Here is a 23,186-nt window from a genome sequence, read left to right as displayed (position 1 = left end):
GATTACAGGCGTGAGCCACCACGCCTGGCCATAATTTATTTTATTTTTGAGACAGCATCTTGCATGTCACCCAGGCTGGAGCGCAGTGGTGCAATCACGGCTCCCTGCAACTTCTGCTTCCTGGGCTCAAGCGATCCTCCCATCTCAGCCTCCCAGGTAGCTGGGACTACAGGCATGTGCCATCAAGCCTGGCTAATTTTCTGTATTTTTGGAAGAGATGGGGCTGGTCTCGAACTCCTGAGCTCAAGTGATCTGCCTGCCTCAGCCTCCCAAAGTGTTGGGATTAAAGGCGTGAGCCACCGCGCCTGGCCTTAAGCTTCTTTTCTTCTTCTTTTTTTTTTCCTTGAGACAGAATTTCACTCTTGTTGCCCAGGCTGGAGTGCAATGGTGCGTTCTCGGCTCACCACAACCTCCACCTCCCAGGTTCAAGTGATTCTCCTGCCTCAGCCTCTCTAGTAGCTGGGATTACAGGCATGCGTCACCACAATGGGCTAATTTTGTATTTTTAGTAGAGACGGGGTTTCTCCATGTTGGCCAGGCTGATCTTGAACTCCTGACCTCAGGTGATGTGCCCACCTTGGCCTTCCAAAGTGTTGGGATTACAGATGTGTAATCCTGTAATCCCAACCACGCCTGGCTCTTTTCTTCTTTTTTTGATACGGGGTCTCACTGTGTTGCCCAGGCTGGTCTTGAACTGCTGGCCTCAAGTGATCCTCCCAGGTCAGCCTCCCAAAGCACTGGGATAACAGGCATGAGCCACCGCACCGGCCTCAGCCAGTCTTCAGTCTCCTGAAGCTCAGTGTCAAAGGCCTCAGCTTTTTTTTTTTTTTTTTTTTTTTTTTGAGATGGAGTCTTACTCTGTTGCCAGGCTGGAGTACGGAGTGCAGTGGCACAATCTCGGATCACTGCAACCTCTGCCTCCTGGGTTCAAGCAATTCTCCTGCCTCAGCCTCCCAAGTAGCTGGGACTACAGGCGCCCACCACCACGCCCAGCTAATTTTTTTGTACTTTTAGTAGAGACGGGGTTTCACTGTGTTAGCCAGGATGGTCTCGATCTCCTGACCTCGTGATCCGCCCGCCTCAGCCTCCCAAAGTGCTGGGATTACAGGTGTGAGCCACCGCACCCGGCCCCAGCCTCAGCTTCTTTTTTTTTTTCTTCTTTTCTTTTTTTTTTTTTTTTTTTTGAGACGTAGTCTCGCTCTGTCACCCAGGCTGGGGTGCAGTGGTGCGATCTTGGCTCACTGGAAGCTCTGCCTCCCAGGTTCACGCCATTCTCCTGCCTCAGCCTCCTGGGTAGCTGGGACCACAGGTGCCTGTCACCACACCTAGCTAATTTTTTGGTATTTTGGTATTTTTTAGTAGAGATGGGGTTTCACCGTGTTAGCCAGGATGGTCTCGATCTCTTGACCTTGTGATCCGCCCGCCTCAGCCTCCCAAAGTGCTGGGATTATAGGCGTGAGCCACCATGCCAGGCCATCTGGGCCTCAGCTTCTTGAGCATGCATGCTTCCTGGCTGCCATGGCAACCCGACACTTGCGGATCATGATGGATGACCAACTGTGTGGCCACCCCCTGGACCTTATGAGGTCTGAGGCCACTGAATGGGCCTTGCTGGACATAGTCCCTCCACACCAGCTCCTTCACACAAGACCTCCCCTAACCATGGGTTCCCCATCTAGTTCCCCACACAGATGGACCCTGCTCCCATCCCAGGGCTTCTGACACTCCACCTGTCTCACACCACCTGACCTCTCTCCTCCTGCCTCTGCCCTTGTTTCCCTTGGCAACTCTCTGGGTCTGTAGAGGCTCTCTCAGGGGAAGATAGTCCTTCATGACCAAATCCTTGCCTCATGGGTCCCCAGACCCTCTGATTCCAGCCCCCCAGAGATGGGGATACTGCCAAGGTGAAGGTTTCGGGGGAGACCCTCAGGGAGGTTCAGCTGTGTTTGTTTCCTGTGACTGCTGAAATTGTACAGATTGCCACATACTACATCCTAGACCTCCTGAATTCTGATTTGGGGATCAGGAAGGAGGTTGCTGGGAAGCAGAGGTGAGTCATGACCCGGGCTGGGGCCCCATCTGTGAGGTTAAGTCTCTTTTTTAAAACTTAATTTAATTTATTTATTTTTGTAGAGACAGTCTCTCTATGTTGCCCAGGCTGGTTTCAAACTCCTGGCCTCAAGTGATCCTTCTTCCTTGGGCTCTCTAAGTGCTGGGATTACAGGTGTGGGGCTATGGTACCCATCGCCCTCTAGAGGAAGGCAGGCCCAGCCTGCAATACCAGCATTTTGGAAGGCCAGGTCAGAGGACTGCTTGAGCCCAGGAGTTTGAGACCAGCCCGGGTAACATGGCAAGACCCTGTCTCATAAAAAAAAAAAAAAAATTACCTGGGTGTGGTGGCATGTGCCTGTAGTCCCAAGCTACTCAGGAGGCTGAGGTGGGAGGATCACTTAATCCCCGGAGGTCAAGGCTGCAGTGAGCCATGATTGTGCCACTGCACTCCAGCCTGGGTGACAGAGCGAGACCCTGTCTCCAAGAAAAAAAAAAAAAAAAAAAAAAATCTAGAGGAAGGCAAAGGGTCTGGAGAGCAGCATGAGCAACACTCACCTGGTCAGTGAAGCTGAGCAAAACTTCCCTGCTCAGACCTGAACTGGCCTGAGACAGAGACAGAAAGGGGCAGGCAGGCTGGGCACGGTGGCTCACACCTGTAATCCCGGGATTTTGGGAGGCTGAGGCAGGCGGATCACCTGAGGTCAGGAGTTCGAGACCAGCCTAGCCAATTTGGTGAAACCTGTCTCTAATAAAAATACACAAATTAGCCAGGTGTGGTGGCGTACACCTATAGTCCCAGCTACTTGGGAGGCTGGGGCAGAAGAATCCCTTGAACTGGGAAGCAGAGGTTGCAGTGAGCTGAGATTGTGCCACTACACTCCAGCACTCTAGCCTGGGAGATGAGATTATGCCACTACACTCCAGCACTCTAGCCTGGGAGACACAGTGAGACTCTGTCTCAAAAAAAAAAAAAAAAAAAAAAAAAAGAAAGGGCAGTCTCAGACTCCCAGAGAGGAGAACAGCAAGTTTCTGTTCCACCTACTTCCTTCAAGGGCTTCCTCCAGGAAGCCTTCCCATCCTCCAGGCTGAGCTGACCCACCCTTCACAGAGCTGGAGCTGGTGTTTAATCTGCACAGGCTGCATGGAGTTTTGCATCCTCTTTCCTGGAGCCTGGCCTGGCCTGGATGTTAGAGCTCATGCTGCACCCTGGGAGGGTGAAAGCTGGTCCCACTCAGAGCTGTCCATGCCACTCCCAGGCCCCAGCAAATAGCAGGTATCAGTGAGCGGGTGAGAGGCATGTCTTCTGCCTCCTGGGACTCTGAGCTTCCTAGAACTGGGGCCACATTTCCTGACTTATCTGCTTTCTCCACTGAGCAGGGCTGGGGCTGGAGGGGGCACGTGTGGGGCCAGCCAGCAGGAGCCCGAGGCGAGAGGGTCTGAACCCCCTGCCTCGGAGCCTACCGGCAGAGAGACCACGGGCTTTTCATGTCCCAGCATCCCCGACATCCTGCTCATCTGCTGCAGAAACAATGAACACGGGAAAAGGGCAGGATGTCCCAGAGGTCGTCCAGAGGAGGAGAGGACAGGCTGAGAGTCAAAGGTGGGGAGGGAGGAAGGACAGAGGTCAATGGCACACGTGCCATGATCTCATCAGCTCCGAAAAACAATGACTCAACCTTCTGAGGGCCCCAACTGAGCTCTGGCAACCACATGAGGCCAGTCATTTCCTCAGTGTTCAGATGAGGAAGGGGGGGCTCTTAGAGGAAAGGGAATGATCCCCAAGTCACATGGTCAGTAGGCACTGGAGCTGGGACTGAAACCCAGGGAGACAGAGGAGAGACGGGCCAGGGCTGGGAGGAGGCAGAGAGGCAAGGGCTTCGGCCTCCCCATTTCCAAGCTTGGATTCCCAGGAGTCCATTCATATGTGAAAAAAATAGCTTTTTATTTATTTATTTGTTTAGAAACAGAGTCTCGCTTTTTGCCCAGGCTGGAGTGCCGTGGTGTGATCATAACTCACTGTAGCCTTGACCTGGGCTCAAGTGATCCTCCCACCTCAGCCTCCTGAATAGCTGGGACTGTAAGTGTGCACCATCACGCCCAGATAATTTTTTAAATTTTTGGTAGAGATGGGGTCTTTCTATGTTGCCCAGCCTGGTCTCCAACTCCTGGGCTCAAGTGATCCTCCCGCCTTGGCCTTCCAAAGTACTGAGATTACAAGCATGAGCCATTGTGCCTGGCTTATTTATTTATTTTTAGAGACAGGGTCTCACTCTGTCACCCAGACTGGAGTGAAGTGGTACAATCATAGCTCAGTGCAGCCTCAAATTCCTGGGCTCAAGGGATCCTCCTGCCTCAGCCAAAGAAGTAGCTGGAACTACAGGCATACACCACCATGTCTAGCTAACTTTAAATTTTTTTAGAAATGGGGTCTTGACCAGCCCAGGCTGGTCTTGAACTCCTGGGCTCAAGTGATCCTCCGGTCTCAGCCTCCTGAGTAACTGGGACTACAGGTGCACACCACCACACCTGGCTAATTTTTTTGTGTTTTTATTGTACAGACAGGGTTTCACCATCTTGCTCAGGCTGCTCTCGAATGCCTGTCCTCGTGTGATCCTCCTACCTGGGCCTCCCAAAGGGCTGAGATTACAGGTGTGAGCCACTGCACCTGGCCTGATAGCAGAACCTGCTTTTCTTCTACCAACCTCTCTTGGACTGTGGAAAAACCTCACACCAGCATCTCCCTGTCCAATCTAGAGGCTTCCATGGAATCACTCTCCACCCCAAGACCCCCCAACATCTCCTGTGTGTCCAACCTCATTGAGTAACAGACCATCTGCTGCTTCCCCCATCCCCATCCATCTCCCCAAGATCCCTGGGCATTGGTCCCCTGCTAAGGGGATCTTTCGGGACCTGCCTCCCAGAGTGAGGCTGGCGATTTCTGCATACATTTCCCCTATCTGTGGCTCCCTTTTCCTGGTTTATGGCCCCATCTTCCGTGCTTCCACACCCTTTCTTTCTACCTCCAGCTGTCCCTGGGCTCTTTGGGGCCCCAACCACTGGCATCAATCAGCCTTCTATGCCCAGTGTGGACATCAAGGACATCTCCCCAGCAAGCTCAGGCCCTCAGCCCAACATTCTCCTCCTTGCTGTGCTCAGCTCCATTGAATTCTCCATCCTCCACCCGACTCTGCAAATCTGTTTATCTTTGCTTTTCTGGTTTCTTTCATTTTCTCCTGCCTCACCCAGATTCCGGACAAATTCTTATTTATTTAATTATTTATTTATTTATTTATTTATTTGAGATACAGTTGCTGGCGGCTCACTGTAACCTCTGCCTCCCAGGTTCAAGCGATTCTCATGCCTCAGCCTCCCGAGTAGCTGGGATTTGCAAGCATGTGCCAGCACGCACAGCTAAAATCTTTTTTTTTTTTTTTTTGAAATGGAGTCTCGCTTTGTCGCCCAGGCTGGTGTGCAGTGGCACGATCTGGGCTCACTGCAACCTCCACCTCCTGGGTTCAAGCGATCCTCCCACCTCAGCTTCCCAAGTAGCTGGGATTACAGGCCTGGGCTACCACATACGGGTAATTTTTGTATTTTTAGTAGAGACGGGGTTTTAGCATGTTGGCCAGGCTGGTCTTGAACTCCTGACCTCAAGTGATCCACCTGCCTGGGCCTCCCAAAGTGCTGGGATTATAGGTGTGAGCCACAACACCTGGCTTGGATTATGGACAAATTCTCCTGAATGAGACTCTGTCCCCTGCCTCCAACTTTTCTGCATCCCAGTGGCTGGCATCATCCCATGTCCCAGAGACTTCACACACACCTAATGGGGCTCATCCCAACCCTCCTGTTCCTCAGCCTGATGCTAGGGAGGCCAGGCTCAGGGTCAGTGTGTTGGCCTGCAGCCTGATGTGTGCCCTCCTCCCTGGATCTCTTCCTTCTGGGTTGGGACGAAGGCGTGAAGGTGGTTTGGAATCATGAGTTCAGGCTGAGACACCTCAGAGCTACCTGACCTGCTGGGGGAGTTCACCCTGCCAGCCTCCGAGATGCAGTAGGATGAGAACACGCACTCTGGGGATAGGAGCCTGGATGTGTGTGCGTCTGGAGGGTTGGCCATTCCCATCTTCCAGCGTGTCTCGTGTGACAGGGACCAGTGTGGAAGTTTCTCTGGGTTGGCCCTTAGGCATAGGCCAGTTTGAGAACAGGAGACAGGAGGTGAGGGGTTGCCGTAGGTGGGTTTTGCAGAGGGTGGTATTAGAGCTTTGCTGTCTCTCTGATCTTTCTTGGCCCTATTTGGGGGTGACTTCCAGGATGACGCCCTTGCTCCTCCCCCGCCTCCAACCCTGGCAGGTCTTCCCATGTGTCCTCTGTAGCAGTCTCAGCCACACCGTGCAGTGGACCACTGCATTGGAGGCATCCTACCCCTTCTCAAGGACATGGTCCCTTGAAGGACCCTGGATGCTGACCTGTCTCCTGTCCCACCTAGCCCACCTATAGCACCTGGCTCAGCAGAAGCTCATGGATGACCTTGAATGACCCCTCCCAGCACTGAGACTAGCTTTCTTCAAACTAGCATCCAGGTCTAGGATTACCCCACTCAGCAGCCTCAGATAACTAAAGGAGCATCACTAACTGGTGAGGTCCAACCCAATCAAAAGTCTTTTTTTTTTTTTTTGAGACGGAGTCTCACTCCGTTGCCCAGGCTGGAGTGCAGTGGTGCGATCTAGGCTCACTGTAAGCTCCACCTCCCAGGTTCACGCCATTCTCCTGCCTCAGCCTCCCGAGTAGCTGGGACTACAGGCGCATGCCACCACGCCCGGCTAATTTTTTGTATTTTTAGTAGAGACGGAGTTTCACCGTGTTAGCCAGGATGGTCTCGATCTCCTGACCTCGTGATCCGCCTGCCTCGGCCTCCCAAAGTGCTGGGATTACAGGCGTGAGCCACCGCGCCTGGCCCCAAAAGTCTTATAATACATAATATTTAAGAGATGGGTGTTGCTCTGTCGCCGAGGCTGGAGTGCAGTGGCGTGATCATAGCTCACTGCAGCCTCGAAGTCCTAGGCTCAAGGGATCCTCCCACCTCAACCTCCCCAGTACTTGGGACTACAGGCATGCACCACCACGCCTGGCTAATTTTTAATTTTTTTATAGAGACTGGGTCTCACTATGTTGCCCAGGCTGGTCTTGAACTCCTGGCCTCAAAGGGATCCTCCTGCCTCTGCCTCCCAAAGTGCTGGAATTACAGGCATGAGTCACAGTGTCCCAGCCATTTTTTTTTTTTTTTTTTGGAGACAGAGTCTCACGCTGTTGCCCAGGCTGGAGTGGAGTGGCGCCATCTTGGGTCACTGCAACCTCTGCCTCTCAGGTTCAAGTGATTCTCGTGCCTCAGCCTCCCGAGTAGCTGGAATTACAGGCAGTTGCTGCCATGCCCAGGTAATTTTTTGTACTTTTAGTAGAGAAAGGGTTTCACTGTGTTGCCCAGGTTGGTCTCGAACTCCTGGCCTCAAGTGATCTGCCTGCCTTGGCCTCCCAAAGTGCTGGAATTACAGGCATGAACCATCATGCCCTGTCCTCCTCCCCACTTTTTTTTTTTTTTTTGAGACCGAGTCTCACTCTGTCACCCAGGCTGGAGTGCTGCAGCACAATCTCGGCTTACTGCAACCTCTGCCTCCCCGGTTCAAGCAATTCTTCTGCCTCAGCCTCCCGAGTAGCTGGGACTACAGATGCGTGCCACCACACCTGGCTAATTTTTTGTCCCCTTTTCTTTTGAAGAGGAAAAGCAATTCCTGGCCTCCCAGCCTGGGCCAGCCAAAATAGCTTAGGAAGAATGTGGGCAGGCCCAAGACCTCTCACCTCCACCTTCCAATCTTCACATTCGTACTGTTTTCTTTTTTAAAAATTATTATTATTATTATTATTTTTTGAGATGGAGTTTTGCTCTTGTTGCCCAGGCTGGAATGTAATGGCACGATCTCTGGCTCACCACAACCTCCGCCTCCCAGCTTCAAGCAATTCTGCCTCAGCCTCCTGAGCAGCTGGGATTACAAGCATGCACCACCACGCCCGGCTAATTTTGTATTTTTAGCAGAGACAGGGTTTCTCCATGTTGGTCAAGCTGATCTCGAACTCCCGACCTCAGGTGATCCGCCCGCCTCGGCCTCCCAAATAGCTGGGATTACAGGCGTGAGCCACCGCGCCAGGCCCTGTTTTCTTAAAATCATTGGTGAACATTCCACTTCTTGGAGACCCGCAATGTAAACTGGGCAAACAGAATGGCTTGTTTTCATCTGTGCTGGGGCCTGAAATGAGACAGTGACTAGATTTTAAGGCTGAGGAATTGCGTTTACTGGGTTCATGGACACGAACTCCTGTAGGGCCTCGATATTTATCAGCATGGCCAAGGCCTGGGGGACAGTTTCGAGTTTCAGCTCCAACACTTCCTGCATGCCGAAGCTGCGTCAGCCTCTTTTTTTAAATAAACAAAAAACGTTTAATCACAGAAATGTTCAAGAATATGCAACAGTAGAGAAAATATAGTAATAAAATCCTGCTTCAGCAGTCATCAACATTTGGCTAATGTTGTTTCACCCATGTACCCTCAAACACTGTTCCGAACCCCAACTTTTTTTTTTTCTTGTGACAGGGTCTCACTCTGTCATCCAGGCTGGAGTGCAGTGGCGAGATCCTGGCTCACTGCAACCGCCGCCTCCTGGTTTCAAGTGATTCTCATGCCTCAGCCTCCTGAGTAGCTGGGACTATGGGACTACAGGCACGTGCTACCATGCCTGGCTAATTTTTTGTACTTTTTAGTAGAGACGAGGTTTTGCCATGTTGCCCAGGCTGGTCTCGAACTCCTGAGCTCAGGCAACTTGCCCGCCTCAGCTTCCTAAAGTGCTGGGATTACAGGCTTGAGCAACTGTGCTCAGTCTTGATACTTTTCAATTTAAGGTAAAATACAGCATGATTTATTAGTGTTTTTTTTTTTTTTTTTTTTTTTGAGACAGAGAGTCTAGCTCTGTCACCCAGGCTGGAGTGCAGTGGCACAATCTTGGCTCACTGCAACCTCCACCTCCTGAGTTCAAGTGATTGTCCTGCCTCAGTCTCCCAAGTAGTTGGGACTACAGGCACCTGTCACCACACCCGGCTAATTTTTTTGTATTTGTATTTTATTTTACTATTATTTTTTGAGGCAGAGTCTCGCTCTGTTACAGAGGCTGGAGTCCAGTTGCACGATCTCAGCTCACTGCAACATACGCCTCCTGGGTTCAAGCGATTCTTGTGCCTCAACTTCCTAAGTAGCTGGGATTACAGGTGTGCACCACCACGCCTGGCTAATTTTTGTATTTTTAGTAGAGACGGGGTTTCACCATGTTGGCCAGGCTGGTCTTGAACTCCTGACCTCAAGTGATCCACCCACCCTGGCTTCCCAAAGTGCTGGGATTACAGGTGTAAGCCACCGTGCCTAGCCTGATTTTTTAAAACCTTTTAATATAATTATATAAAATGCATACATTTCCAAAGTCAAATATACAATACAAAGTATATTTGGAAGAATCTAGACTCTTTGTCTTTCATTCTATTCTCTCCCTCCTATGTCACCATGAAAAATTTTTAATTTATACTCCCAGTTTAAACATTTATATTTGTACCTCGCTATTGCTTTTCACAATTGTACAATGAGATAATAGACATACTTTCTTGTTCTTAACTTTAGCAGGAAAGCCTGTAGTGTTTAACCATTGAGATCTTCCTTTAAAATCCTTTTTGTAAAATTTGGGCTATGCTATCCATTCTATCTGATGTTCCACAGCACTTCCTGGAAAGATAAAATGAACAATGTGGAAACTCTCATAATGAAAAGTGGTACAAACATGCCTGTTAACTGAGCATCAAATCAATTCCAGGAAAGCCTCAAGATTCCTGAACCTTTTTGAAGCAGTTTGGAGAATTAAAAAAAAAAAAAAAAAAAAAAAAGAGTAAGAAAGGATTCCTGAACCCACTTCCACTTACATTCTACACAAAAATGAAAGGAGGCTTGCAGAATTGAGGGGACCTGCCCCAAGTAACCTAAGGAGCAGGTGGGAGCTCTCATTTCCTTTTCTTCAGTTCAGGGGTCTTCTGCTACGTGGAAAAGCTCAGGGCCCAGGATAAATCCACTAACATTAAAAATTTAAAAAACTGAACTCAAGGCTGGGTGCAGTGGCTACTGCCTTTAATCATAGCACTTTGGGAGGCCAAGGCAGGTGAACCACTTGAGGTCAGGAGTTCGAGGCCAACATGGTGAAACCCTGTCTCTACTAAAAATACCAAAAAAATTAGCCGGGCGTGGTGGTAGGCGCCTGTAATCCCACCTACTTGGGAGGCTAAGGTGGGAGAATTGCTTGAACACTGGAGGCAGAGGTTGCAGTGAGCTGAGATTGTGCCACAGCCTCCAGCCTGGGCAACAGAGCGAGACTCCGTCTCAAAAAACAAAACAAAACATTGAACCCACAATACAGAGTTTTTTGTTTGTTTCTGAGACAGGGTCTTGCTCTGTCGCCCAGGCTAGAGCGCAGTGGTATGATCAGAGCTCATTGCAGCCTGGAACTCCTGGACTCAAGTGATCCTCCCGCCTCAGCCTTCCCAGTAGCTGGGACTACAGGCGAGCACCACCACCACGCCTGGCTAAAATTAAATTTTTTTGGTAGAGATTGGGAATGGTGGTGTGGAGTCTCGGTATGTTGCCCATGCTTGTCTCCAGCTCAGGGTTTCAAGCCATCTTCCCGCCTTGGAGGCGGGCCTCCCAAAGAGTTGGAATTGCAGGTATGCGCTACCGCACCCGTTCCAGATATCTACTTTTTATACAAATTAATATTTCAGGGAACTCTCGAAGGTAAAAGTAGTCACAAAAAGCTGCAAAAGTTGCTGTGTCCCAGAAGGGAGTCCGGGATGGGGTCGGCGACCCTCGCCCGCACTCATACAGGGAAACTCCGGTCCGAGTTTGGAGGCAACGGAACACTGGAAATGCTGTGGAGGTCTGAGTGGGGAGGTCAGGGCACACTGGACCGTTACCTTAAAGCTGCCCCATTTATGGCCAGGTGCGGTGGCTCATGCCTGTAATCCCAGCACTTTGGGAGGCCGAGGTGGGCGGATCACGAGGTCAGGAGTTCGAGACCAGCCTGACCAACATGGTGAAACCCCGTCTCTACTAAAAATACAAAAATTAGCCGGGCGTGGTGGCGCGCGCCTGTAATCCCAGCTACTCAGGAGGATGAGGCAGGAGAGTCTCTTGAACCTAGGAGGCGGAGGTTGCAGTGAGCCGAAATCGCGCCCCTGCACTCCAGCCTGGGCTACAGAGAGAGGCTCAGTCTCAAAAAAAAAAAAATATTGCCCCATTTGGCGCCCCAGAATGAGGACTGACACACTGGGCACTGGGCATCGCAGCACTAGCAGGACTAAGATTCTTCTGGGCAACTCAGCCATAGCACAGTTTTCAAGAGGAGGAGTGGCCCTGATGAGGACCCGTAGGGCTTCAACCGACCCCACCTCAAAAACACTTCGGCTTGGGGGCGGTGCCAAGTCTGCGAGTGCTTCCAATACTTCGGCTTGGGGGCGGTGCGAAGGCTGTGAGTGCGGAAGCTCGCCGGGAACCTGGGGACTGGGCGAGGGAAATGACGCCTGGGAGCGTCAACAGGGTGGGTGGGGCTGCTGACTCCGCCCCCGAAGGAAAGGGTTAACGGTTTCCGGTAGCGGCGTCTAGGAGGGGCGGGGGAAAGGAGGAGGTGGCCAGGCTGTGTCCTCTGACCCTTGGACCGCCTGCGACCCCCGCATCCCCGCACCCTCAAGGCACTTCCAAAGATGATGGGTTGTGGGGAGTCAGAGCTGGAGTCGGCGGACGGGGAAGAAGCCGCGGCGGTCCCGGGGCCACCCCCGGAGCCCCAAGTCCCGGAACTCCGAGCCCCAGTGCCCGAGCCCGGCCTGGACTTGAGCCTGAGCCCGCGGCCCGACAGCCCTCAGCCGCGGCACGGCAGTCCCGGGCGGCGGAAGGGGCGGGCGGAGCGGCGGGGCGCGGCTCGGCAGCGGCGGCAGGTGAGCGGGGGAGGCTGGCCCCCGGCCCGCGACGGCCTTGCGCCCACCTGGTCACTGCCCTGCCCCTTTGCTCCCAGGTCCGCTTCCGCCTGACACCGCCCTCCCCGGTGCGGTCCGAGCCGCAGCCTGCGGTGCCGCAGGAGCTGGAGATGCCCGTGCTGCAGAGTAGCCTGGCCTTGGGCCTGGAGCTGCGGGCCGCAGCCGAGAGCCACTTTGATGCTGCGAAGGCCGTGGAGGAACAGCTGAGAAAGTCGTTCCAGATCCGCTGCGGCCTGGAGGAGAGCGTGTCCGAGGGTGAGGGGGGCGGGCGGGCGGCCGCGTGCGGGAGTCGGGGCGAGGGGCGCCGCTCACCTCCGCCCCCGCTGCGCTCTCAGGGCTGAACGTGCCGCGCTCCAAGCGGCTCTTCCGGGACCTGGTGAGCCTGCAGGTGCCGGAGGAACAGGTTCTGAACGCCGCGCTCAGGGAGAAATTGGCTCTCCTGCCGCCACAGGCTCGAGCCCCGCACCCAAAGGTGATGGGGTCTGGGCATGGGGCTTCCTCCATGTATCCCCTTACCCGGATCCTTCCTCCCAAAGTGTAACCTTGCTTTGGGCCCCACCTCCCAACAGGAGCCACCTGGGCCGGGGCCAGACATGACCATCTTGTGTGACCCAGAAACACTATTTTACGAATCTCCACACCTGACCCTGGACGGTCTGCCCCCTCTCCGACTTCAACTCCGGCCCCGCCCTTCAGAGGACACCTTCCTCATGCACCGGACACTGAGGCGATGGGAAGCGTAGACCCCAAAGATCCCTGGAGGGCTAGTTCGTATTTTTGTGTTAAACTATTTGTTAGAATAAAGTAATTTTGCTAATAAATGGGACTCTTCTTGGAGGCCTAAACTGGGGTTAAAAGCTCTCTAGGGGGTTATCCACTTAGCCTCAGGTTGGAAGCTGCCTGGAAGTCGAGTTTGGGGGCTTTTTTGGAACTTGGTAGAGTCATGGCAAGTGGAAAACACTGTCCACGTTAGAGGTTTACTTAGATACCCCTCCGTTCACAACCTTACCTGCCTCTCCCTGACTTCAGCCACAGCTACTGCCTGTTTTTGATCAGGCAGTGATTGTTCTCTGCATCACTTATTCTGATCTCTCAAAATGCAGAGCCCAGCTTATCACATTTCACGAAAACCTTCCATGATTACCTGTCTCAAGGAGCTTGCAAGCCAGCTGTCTACAGTGAGTTACTGAAATTATCTCCTTGCTTTTTACCTTTAAGAGCCTTGTCCATCCTGTTTACACCTGACCTGAATACTCAGTATGTTCGAAGTTCCAGTAACACCTAACAAGCCCCCGAAGAGCTTCATGTTAATTGCCTGTAAGTCTGATTCCACAGCACAAAAAAGGTGCTGGCCCGTCCCTGAGCATTTGATCCAAAGCACTTTTGCCTACCTCCACCGTCAACTCTTTCCAAGTTAGCCTTCTGGCCAGGTGCGGTGGCTCGCGCCTGTAATCCCAGCACTTTGGAAGGCCGAGGCGGGTGGATCACCTGAGGTCAGGAGTTCGAAACCAGCCTGGCCAACATGGTGAAACCCCCATGTCTACTAAAAATACAAAAAATTAGCTGGGCACGGTGGCGCGTGCCTGTAATCCCAGCTACTTGGGAGGGTGAGGCAGGAGAATCGCTTGAACCTGGGAGGCGGATGTTGTGGTAAGCCAAGATCACACCACTGCACTCCAGCCTGATGACAGAATGAATCTCCATCTCAGAAAAACAAAAACCAAAAAGTTAGCCTTCTAACCAAAGCCTCTACGGGATTTTTCCGGGGAGGGAAGGCAGACTCCAAGTTCCACACCAAAATTTGCATTACACACCTTTTCCTGACTAGGCTTCTGTATACTTGCGTGTGGACTTGACTAGTGTTCAACAATCAGCTCAACCACTGAAAAACTTGTCTTCCTTGAGACGGAAGAGAAACAGCACAGGTTCTGGTGGGAGGCACCACCCATCCCCCACCAGCTAGAAAATACCGACACAGGTGTGGGGGCCACTGCCCTAGACATCAAGTTTATTGTGCTGTTCTCACATTCAAAACCCAACCCCCTCTCCCACTGGGGGAGGGCAGAGGGAAGGATTTTCACAGTACCTGCGTGCCTCCCTGCCAGGCTTCCCCCTCTAACCCTCAGTCCATCTATCCATGGTCCACTGAAATGCAGCTAGGGACAAGAGCTAGGGACAACAGCCGAGGAGAAATGGGAATCTCTCTCCTTGGGAGAATAGGAGGAAAGGGCTAGAGAATTTGATATCCTCCCACCTCCCATGCCCTAAGAGAACAGAGGTCAGCAAACAGTCCATGCCATCCAGCCTGGGAGGCTGGGGGAGAGGAAGATGATGGTGACTCCAGCACAGCCAGCCTTGCTGTGCAGGTGCCAGAGGCGTAGGGAGGAGGCTGAGGCAGCGACGGAAGAAAAGCTTTCTTTGCAGATCCAAGAAAGGAAACTATTTTTGGAGTCAGAAAGGAAAGACCTTGGGACACTTTCCTCTTCCCCCAGGTCCTTATGAGCAGAGAGGACAGCCTCATCACACTTTCTGTTCAGGGGGCCACTTAGTGGCTGGGGGATCGAGCCTTGTGGAACAGGTACACAGGACGCTGGAAGCCTGAGGGGAGAGAGAATGATCAGAAGGGGTTGGCAGCACCTCAAGAATCCCCATGGGGGTCTGCACTCTTTCAGCCAGGACCAGCCTCCCTGACAAAATAAACCAGCCTTACCTTTAGAGGTGTTGTGGGGTGTGGCCACAAGCTCATAGCTGGAGAAGCCCACGTCTGGGGATGTCAGGTAGGAAGTGAACTGCTCTGGCTTCAGTTGGATTCGGTAGTAGTTCTTGTAGATTGTTTCCTAAGGAGAGAGGCAAGGGACCACTTCAGCATGCTGCCGCCTCCCCTGGCCAAGGGCGATGCCCTTGGCCCACCTCGGGGCCTTTTCTTGCCTCAACCAAAGGAATGACTATTCCCCCCAACACCCAACTCACCGTAAGAGTCTTTCTCTTGCCATATGATGACCAGGGTTGGGGCTCTAGGACCAGGATGCCCCCAGGGCGTAGGTGCCGGTAGATCCGGCGAAACATGCGCTTCAGGCCCTCGTCTCCCCAGTTCAGATGCACCCACTTGGTGAGGCTGAGGCAGAGCACCACATCATACTCAGGTGTTTGGGCCTCCACCAGGTCATCTCTATCCAGCACATAATTACCCTGAGGGCAAGAATCGGCAGTGAGGTCAACGGAGGGAATCAAAGAACCCCTGCTCCCAGGCAACCTGCTCTGAGGCCGATACAGTCCTGCGGCCTCACTTTAGCCCGTGGCCACGTTCTTCTCAGACTAACTCCCAAAAAGTGCCTGCCCTCTTTGAGTTTTGTTTTCTCCTCTACACCTTCCTGCCTCTGCTTCTTCCTACTGGTGGTAAGCCAAAAAAGGTCAAGGGAGCCTGAGTAATTTTAAATGGCGCAAATTATCCATGAAGTCTTCCAAAGCTAGGATCCCAGGACCGTATCCTGTGCTTATTCTCACCCACAGACATTAAGTGGAGTGACTGCAGGTGTTGCAAGGGTAACTAACCCAGGTTTCAAAGGCAGACCTGTGGTTCCTTCCCTGCAGTTGGGGCTGGCAAAGTTTCAGGCCTATTCTTTCCTTTCTCTGAGAGAAATGAAGAGCCACATCCTTTAGGAAGCCTTTTCTAGAAGATAAGCTCATCACAATCCTCTAAAAAGACCATTCTTCAGGCTTAACCCAACACAATGGCAACGATCCCAGCAGGCAGCCTAACTGGAGTGTTCTCTGGGGAGCTGTGTGCAGTCAGGGGACTCTGCAGGGCATGGGACTCTCTCCTCTCTGCAGAGGAGTTTCTGGTTCTTCCCTCTCCCACTATCTAGGGTCAATGTGGAGAGGATCTACAGCCAAGCCACTTGGGTTCCTGACACTCTTCAACAAACTGTCTAGGAAAACAAAAGCCGCTGATGGGAGCAACGTGGCTATGAAAGGGCAGAAATGCCAATAGAAGTCTGCCGCTACCCTAATCTCCTCCCTAGAAGACATTCCATGCCTGATTCCCATTCTCAGGCTCCTTCAGTAAATCTGAGGACCAAGTTCCACCTGGATCAAATTCCCTAGTGAGCAGCAGCCTTCAAAGGAAGGGAAGGTGGACCAGTGTGGATTATAGGCCAAGCCGGAAGCACAGCAAAAAAGAGTCCTCCTCTATCTTGGAGATCCTTGCAGTCATGCCAAAGGACTCCAGGGTCAATGCCCCAAGGTAGAGACCCCACCTTTCCAGGTTATAAGAGGGGAGAGAGGCCCAGCAGAGGCTCTCACTTGCCAACCCAGACCCCTCTTTTGAGGATCTGGGTCATAACCTTCCCTGCTACATTCCCATTTAATCTCATCTTCACACCTGGCCCCTATTCCAAGAGCCTCTGGACCCTCTTACCGTGACGAAGACAACATTGTTGGGGAAGACTGATGTGTCCGCTCCATCCAAGGGCACTTGGGGGGCAGCGATGGGACCCCGGCTGGCAGTCAGCGAGGCTGGGAAGCAGCTCCTCTTTCGAACGGTGGTGGTCCCTTCCTCACCCTCTGCCCCCGGGTCCCCTTCCAAAGTCTGGGGTGGGAGACGCAGCTCCTCGGAAAGGTAGTGTCGGATGTTTTGGCGGGCAGAATGGATGAGCCGGGAATCGATATCCAGGCCCACCATGCGGGACGGGCCCCACTTGCAGGCAATGCTCAGCGTCAGATGGCCCACATTGCAGCCCAGATCTAGGACGTCCCGGCCCCGAAACCACTCAGGCTTCAACACCCGAAGGCGCCCATCCTCACAGGAAGGATTGCGGTACCCATAGTATTTGCAATAATTCCCATACTGGAACTTGCGCTGTTGCTTTTTGAAGCCTGCTGCAGGCAGTGGATGGTGGTGGTGGTGGCGGCCTCCCCAGCTCCCTCGGCCCTTTTCCTTGGAACCCTGGCCTCCACCCCTAGCCCCTGCCTCCGACTTGCTGGAAGTCCTGCGACGTTTGCGATGTCGGGAGGAGGAAGATGGGGGTGCAGAGATAACTGAGGCAGCTGGAGGGGCTGATAGGGAGCCTGAGGGACCCTGCAGAGCAGATGGAAGGGGAGACACCACTTCATCCCTGCAGTTGATGGCTGTGTTGAGTTCATAGGGTTGGGGGGCATCCCGGTTCTGGCCCCTGTGCCGCGGCTGCTGTGAGGCGCCCTCCCCGTGGAGTGAGGGGGTGAGAGGGGCTGTGGCCGGTACGGGGTGGCTCTCACTCCCTCCGGCTGCCTGCTGCTGCTGGTGGTGCTGTCCCCGGTGTCTATGCCGCTTCCGACCAGTCTTGAGTGGCGAAGCAAGAACTACATGGCCCTCATCAGTGCAAGTATTGAGACTGAGCGGGTCAGTAATATCTTTGGGGATGAGAATCTCCACCGGATCGCGCCCTTTGGCCGGAAGGGGGGATGACTTAGGGGTCTCCGCGTTGAGGGCGCGGCTCACTTCCTCATCCAGGAGGCTATTCAGGTTCAGGGGATCAAAGATATTGCCCCCCAGCAGGAAGTTGGAGGGTAACACAGAGTCACAGTCCGAATTCACCCGCCTGCGCCTCTTGAAGGCCGGATGTTTGAAGCCTCCCCCACCTCCCCCTACATTACAGCTATTTCTCCTCTTGCCCCCGCCCCCCCCAGGTGGCCGGTGGGGCTGATAGCCATTGCGGGGTCGAGGAGGAGGAGGACCCAGCTCTGTCCCGCCCCCTCCCCGGCGCTCCTCCCCCACGTCCGGGGGAGCGGCTCGCCCCGGGGGATCCGACAGGCGGGCCTCCCCGTGCGACTGCGCCTGGGGGCCGCCCCCTCGGTGCTGCTGCGCCTGGGGACCACCGGGGGAGGTGGCCGCGGCCCCGGGGCTCTCCCGACCGACCCCAGCGGCCGGGGACCCCGCAGATGGCGCGCAAGGACCCGGACCACGCTCCGTCCCGCCGCGGAGCTCCCCAGAGGCGGCCTCTTGGTGCGGTGGCACCGTGGGGCCGCCCCCTCCGCCCGACTCATCTTTGAGCGGCGGCGGCGGGGCCGGCACCAGAAACGGCTCCTTCTCCGCCGCCATCTCGATCATTTCCTCCCCTTATTCCGTGCCAGTCGGGGTAACGAGGGGGATCAGGGGGCTTAACCCTCCCTGCCTGGACCCTGCTCCCTTCCCCCCCTTTCCCGAGTGCGCGCGCAGCTCTGCTCTTCTCGCCTAGTCTCGCGCCCAAGCGCCTCCCCGCGAAGTGCGCCCCACTCGCCCGCGAGACCAAAACAAGATGCCCGCGAGACCCGAACTACTAGAGGACTCAACCGCGCGTGCGCCGACCCCTTTCTCCTCCGCCACTACCACCCGGCCGCGAGCGCGCACGGCGAGCGCGCGTCCCCTTCGCCCCGGAACCACGCATGCGCACTCCGCCACCACCCTGGTTGCGCGCGCATCAGAGTACGAACCAACTTAACGGCTCTGGGAGTTTAAATATAACCCCCCCACAGCCCCCGCAAAAGCCCACCACCCCAAACTGACACCCTACTTCCCTGCGCAGCTATGTCCGGCCCTACTGATCTCCTTTGTCTCTGCCGCGCGATCCCACCCACCGTAGGCGGGGGACAGGAGCTGGTGTGAAAAGGTCTCCTTGACACCCGACCCTTGTTCCTGAGGAATGAGTCCCAGCGGTCTCCGCCCGGCTCTAAATCTAACAACCTCCCCACCCCGCCTCCTTCCTCCCCCTAGTGGGCAGCGCCTGCGCACACCCTTTTGGGCTTGCGCGGGTAGAGGCAGCACGTGCTGGAGGTGGCACCCCGCCCCCCGTCTTAGGGGTGGGGCCTGTGACGTCGCTTCCTTAAATTTGGTAAACGCAACGTGCGTCAGCGCGATCCGGAGGGGCGGGGCCTCCCGACGAAGGGCGGTGTCATGAATTATTCATGAGCTGTTGGTAGCACACCTCCCCCCTCTGCCCACCTTCTTAGAAGCGCTTGCGAGGGAGCGAAGGGGAGACCCTACAAAGCCAAGGAAGGGCAGGAGTGGAACTGGGCTCAGTAAAACGCGATAGGTCATTATAACTCACCCCCCTTGAAAATATTCTCTGCTGAATTAGGGAAAAAGAAAAAGCACTAAAACAGCCGATGTTGTCCAACTTCCTCTTCCCCCGAAACGGCTGAGTCGTTCTCTGGCTCCTCTACCTTCCCCCAATGGCAATCACCTGGAGACGCCGCACCACGCCTTCCTCTCCGCCTCCACACCCATGGCCCGAACCCCAACGCATCCGCCCACTCCCGACGCCTGCTCACTGGCCCGTCAGTTCGCGGGCCTCCCTGAACGCCCGCCGTGGCGCCGCGCCGACTTATATACCAACGAGTGTGGGCGGGGACGGGGGTTCGGTCCGCGCTGGGCCCCCCAGCTTCTGCCAATGAGAAAGAAGCGAGTCTACGCCGTTTTCCCGGGGAGATGCGCCGCCCGGTCTCCCTGCCAGCGGAGTGCTGGGCCGAGGACAGGGCGGCAGGGTTGACAGTGGGGGCCAGGAGAGTCTCAAATAAAATCCTAAGGTGAGGGCGTGAAGGAGACCAGCAGGAAGAGGAGAAATTAGAGAACGGAAAGAGGGAGAAAAAGGCAGTCTGAAACAGAGAAAAGTTAGTAAGACGTGCTTCAGGAACAATCAGGCGCCGCGGCCGCCGCCTAAAAATATGTGACACCAAGGAGGATTCTGGGATTTGTAGTTTTCCCGGGACGTTCGGGTAGAAGATGGCGGATTTACCTCAGCTGCGGAAACGCAGACGCTGTTTCCAGTTGCGCATGCGCTTCGGCCCCGCGAGCGCTCCTCCGGGGGGTGGAGCTAGTGCTCAGGGCGTCCTCGTGCCTTTTCTTGGTGGCGGGAAACCTGGGTTGAGGTGTGAGGGGCTTGCGGAGTCGCTGCGGCAGCTGGTTCCGCCCCTCGCCTTTAGGTCCTCCTTGCTCCTGAAGGTAGCCGGCTAGTTTCTGGTTGTAGGTGAAGGTGCTAGGCGCCGCCAGTCCTGGCACCCGTTGCCTGAGGAGAAACTTTCTCAGGGCGACAACCAGCTCTTGGCCCTTTTTCCTCAGAATCTGTCGCCCCCAAGAAACAGACAAAAAATAAACCGGTCTCCTGGCGGGCACCAACGATATGAGTGAGAATAAGGATCACGGGGCCTCGGCGGGAGTGGGGGTGGAGGGGAGATTCCCTCATGGTGGGAGGAAGGAAGGGAGGGGACGGGGAAGAGAGAGGGGAACCTGTGGCTCAGGGACACCGACTTGAACCGCTGTCCCTGAGAGAGAATAAGGGGTAAGGGAAGAGACGAAAAATGGGAGCGCCCCCCAAATGGGAAGAACTTCTCCCCAAAACTTCTTCCCTTTGGATTGCAAGGTGGATTTGGGATTGGGGCTTTTTTTTTTTTTTTTTTTTAAAGACAGTCTCGCTCTGTCGCCCAGGCTGGAGTGCAGTGGCACAGTCTCGGCTCACTGCAACCCCCACCTCCCAGGTTCAAGCGATTCTCCTGCCTCAGCCTCCCGAGGAGCTGGGACTACAGGCGCCCGCCACTATGCCCGGCTAATTTTGTATTTTTAGTAGAGACGGGGTTTCTCCATGTTGGCCATGCTGGTCTCAAACTCCTGACCTTAGGTGATCCTCCCACCTTAGCCTCCCAAAATGCTGGGATTACAGGCGCGCGCCACCGTGCCCGGCTGATTTTTTTGTATTTTTAGTAGAGACGGGGTTTCACCGAATTGGCCAGGCTGGTCCCAAACTCCTGACTTAAGGTGATCCACCCGCCTCTTCTTTCTTGTTAAAAGTTTTAAATCCGGCTTGCTGAGCTTGTGCACAAACACGAAGGAAGCAAGCAAGGGAGGGAAGGGGGAGGAAGGAAGGAGGGAGGGAAGGAGAAGAGAGGGGGGGGAGGGAGGAAAGGGGGGAGGGAGGAAGGGAGAAAGGGGAGGGAGAGGAAGGAAGAAGGAGGGGAAGCGGGGGAGGGGGGTAGAAAGGAGAGGGGGAGGAAAGGGAAGGAGGAGGGGGAGAAAGGAGAGGAGGAGGAAGAGAGGGAAGGAGGGAGGAGGAGGGAGGAAAGGAGGAGGAAGGGAGGGAGGAGGGAAGGAGCAAGGAGAGGAAGGAAGGAGGGGGAGGGAGGGATGGAGGGACAAAGGGAGACAGAAGGAGGTAAGAAGGAAGAGAGGGAGGTAAGAGGGAGGAAGGATTAAAGGAGGGAGAGAGGGAGGGAGGAAACTGCTATTAATTGAGGCATGAAAATAAGCAGGAGTCCACATACTGTTATTAATGCAAAAAGGAAGATCAGACTCTGGCTTAAGAAAGATTTGAAATATACTTTTTTTTTTTTTTTTTTGAGAAGGAGTCTCGCTCATTTTGCCCAGGCCGGAGTGCAATAGCACGATCTTGGCTCACTGCAACCTCCACCTCCTGGGTTCAAGTGATTCTCCTGCTTCAGCCTCCCAAGTAGCTGAGATTACAGGCGCCTGCCACCACGCCCGGCTAATTTTTGTATTTTAGTAGAGATGGGGCTTCACCATGTTGGTCAGGCTGGTCTTGAACTCATGACCTTAGGTGATCCACCTGCCTTGGCCTCCCAAAGTGCTGGAATTACAGGCGTGAGCCACTGCGCCCGGCTGAAATAAACTGTTTAAATACCGCTTTTTTGAGGCTCAGGGAGTCTGGGTTAGAGGACAATGCTAAAGGGTTTACTTCTCTTAGACCAAGGATTTGAGGAACAATATAAGGAAGGGAATGATTGGATGGTTAGAAAGAGGAAATTTGGGAACACATTCTGAATGGTGTGTGGGGAGAGAATTACTGTTTATTTAAAAAAATATTGGCAATACTGACAAGTTATTTCATTAGGTCAGTTCTCAAACTTTTTGGTCTGAGAACCCTTTTATACCCTTAAAATTTATGGAGGACTCCAAAGAGCTTTTATTTGGTTTGTATCTGTTGATACTAACATTTTAGAAATTAAAATTCAGAAACATTTAAAGTTTGATTAGAAATAACAATAATAAATATGTTAACCTAAACAGGTTTTTATGAAAAATAACATTCTCCTAAACAAAAGAAAATTTAGCATGAAGAATGGTGGTGTTTTACATTTTTGCAAATCTCTTTCATGTCTGGCTTAATAGAAAACAACTGGGTTCTCATCTGTTTCTGCATTCAGTCTGTTGGGATATCTTGTTTTTGTAAAAGTACATGAGAAAATCCAGCTTAATACAGATAGGTAGTTGGAAAAGGGAGAGGGCCCCCTAGGATTTTGGGACTACACCTAGAACTGCTGGGTTAGGTGATTTCATCTCAAAATTTATGTGATGATTTTTAATGTTCTAAGTGAAATAAAACTTTTTTGAGATCCTCATTCACTTTCCCTTGGTTCTCTTTATTATTTCTAAGTTCTTTTTCCCTCCTTATTTACCCTCATTTCATATGTTGAGTGATGGGAATATGGTTTCTGGAACTGTACTTGGTTCTTTTACATTCTTATTTAAAGCCTTTGCCCCTCTTATTAAAGCCTTCCCCCCAACCCCACACCCTGCCCCTCTTCATCTAAGGTAAGAAAAGAGAAATTAAAACCTCAAATTTTATTTCTGGGTCTACAGCCCCTAGTCATTTAGTAGCTGTACAGAAGAAAGTTAGTGGTATTTTATATATTTATTAACTGTCTATATTTTTTTCTATCTCTCTCTCAACCAGCTTTCAGTATTTGTTATTGTGGAAGAAGTTAATTCACCTGAAACAGAGGAGGGGCAACCTGAGTTATCAGAAAGTGACTTCCTGGCCTTCCCTTCTTTATTGATCAGGTTAGAGCTTTTGTTTGAAAGCAGTGTTCATCACATGCACAGACTATACATATTATGTGATACTATACATCACTGTTTATAGATTTATTACATCTTATTAACTCAACAACAGTGAACCACAATTCTATCTAGTTGGTTGGGGCTCCAGAAACATACTTTGGCCTAGGAAGATCTTTACAGGTTTAGATAAGGATTTGAACCTAAATACTGGAAATGTTTGCAT

At 53.1% G+C, this 23,186-nt stretch overlaps 3 protein-coding genes across 10 annotated transcripts in view; 2 read left to right on the top strand and 1 right to left on the bottom strand.

The window, feature by feature from the left end:
- The first annotated feature begins 11,738 nt into the window (after nucleotides 1-11,738).
- On the top strand, nucleotides 11,739-12,980 carry PPP1R35 (protein phosphatase 1 regulatory subunit 35). Of its 2 annotated transcripts, XM_024249882.3 has the most exons (4): nucleotides 11,751-12,120; nucleotides 12,198-12,414; nucleotides 12,495-12,631; nucleotides 12,729-12,980. In XM_024249882.3, exons 1-4 carry the CDS (start codon nucleotides 11,890-11,892, stop codon nucleotides 12,900-12,902), a joined length of 759 nt encoding a protein of 252 aa, XP_024105650.1. In that variant the 5' UTR covers nucleotides 11,751-11,889; the 3' UTR covers nucleotides 12,903-12,980. The 2 variants fall into 2 exon arrangements, with proteins under 2 accessions (XP_024105651.1, XP_024105650.1); XM_024249883.3 differs by lacking the exon at nucleotides 12,495-12,631 and having other exon boundaries at nucleotides 11,739-12,120.
- A 1,160-nt stretch (nucleotides 12,981-14,140) lies between these two features.
- Nucleotides 14,141-18,981, bottom strand: MEPCE (methylphosphate capping enzyme). The gene is made up of 4 exons (XM_054560244.1): nucleotides 16,577-18,981; nucleotides 15,130-15,348; nucleotides 14,870-14,996; nucleotides 14,141-14,757 (listed from the first exon to the last, which is right to left on the bottom strand). The coding sequence occupies exons 1-4, from the start codon at nucleotides 18,242-18,244 to the stop codon at nucleotides 14,705-14,707; spliced, it is 2,067 nt and encodes a 688-aa protein (XP_054416219.1). The 5' UTR covers nucleotides 18,245-18,981; the 3' UTR covers nucleotides 14,141-14,704.
- A 28-nt stretch (nucleotides 18,982-19,009) lies between these two features.
- ZCWPW1 (zinc finger CW-type and PWWP domain containing 1) overlaps nucleotides 19,010-23,186 on the top strand; it is a 28,002-nt gene continuing 23,825 nt past the window's right edge. For 2 of the 7 annotated variants that reach the window (XM_054560251.1, XM_054560255.1), the window contains exons 1-2: nucleotides 19,010-20,295; nucleotides 22,857-22,963. Coding sequence is in view for 1 of the 7 variants with exons in the window: in XM_063725653.1 (XP_063581723.1) it covers nucleotides 19,895-20,113; nucleotides 22,857-22,963 (326 nt within the window). In the remaining 6 variants the exon portion in view is untranslated. The remainder of the gene's footprint in view (nucleotides 20,296-22,856; nucleotides 22,964-23,186) is intronic. The other 5 variants (XM_054560247.2, XM_054560250.2, XM_063725654.1 and 2 more) reach the window with 5 other exon arrangements.

The sequence above is a fragment of the Pongo abelii genome, chromosome 6 (genome assembly GCF_028885655.2).
Source record: "Pongo abelii isolate AG06213 chromosome 6, NHGRI_mPonAbe1-v2.0_pri, whole genome shotgun sequence".
Classification (NCBI taxonomy): domain Eukaryota; kingdom Metazoa; phylum Chordata; class Mammalia; order Primates; family Hominidae; genus Pongo; species Pongo abelii.
Note: the sequence above shows the minus strand (reverse complement) of the source record. Positions and strands in the feature narration are given on the sequence as shown.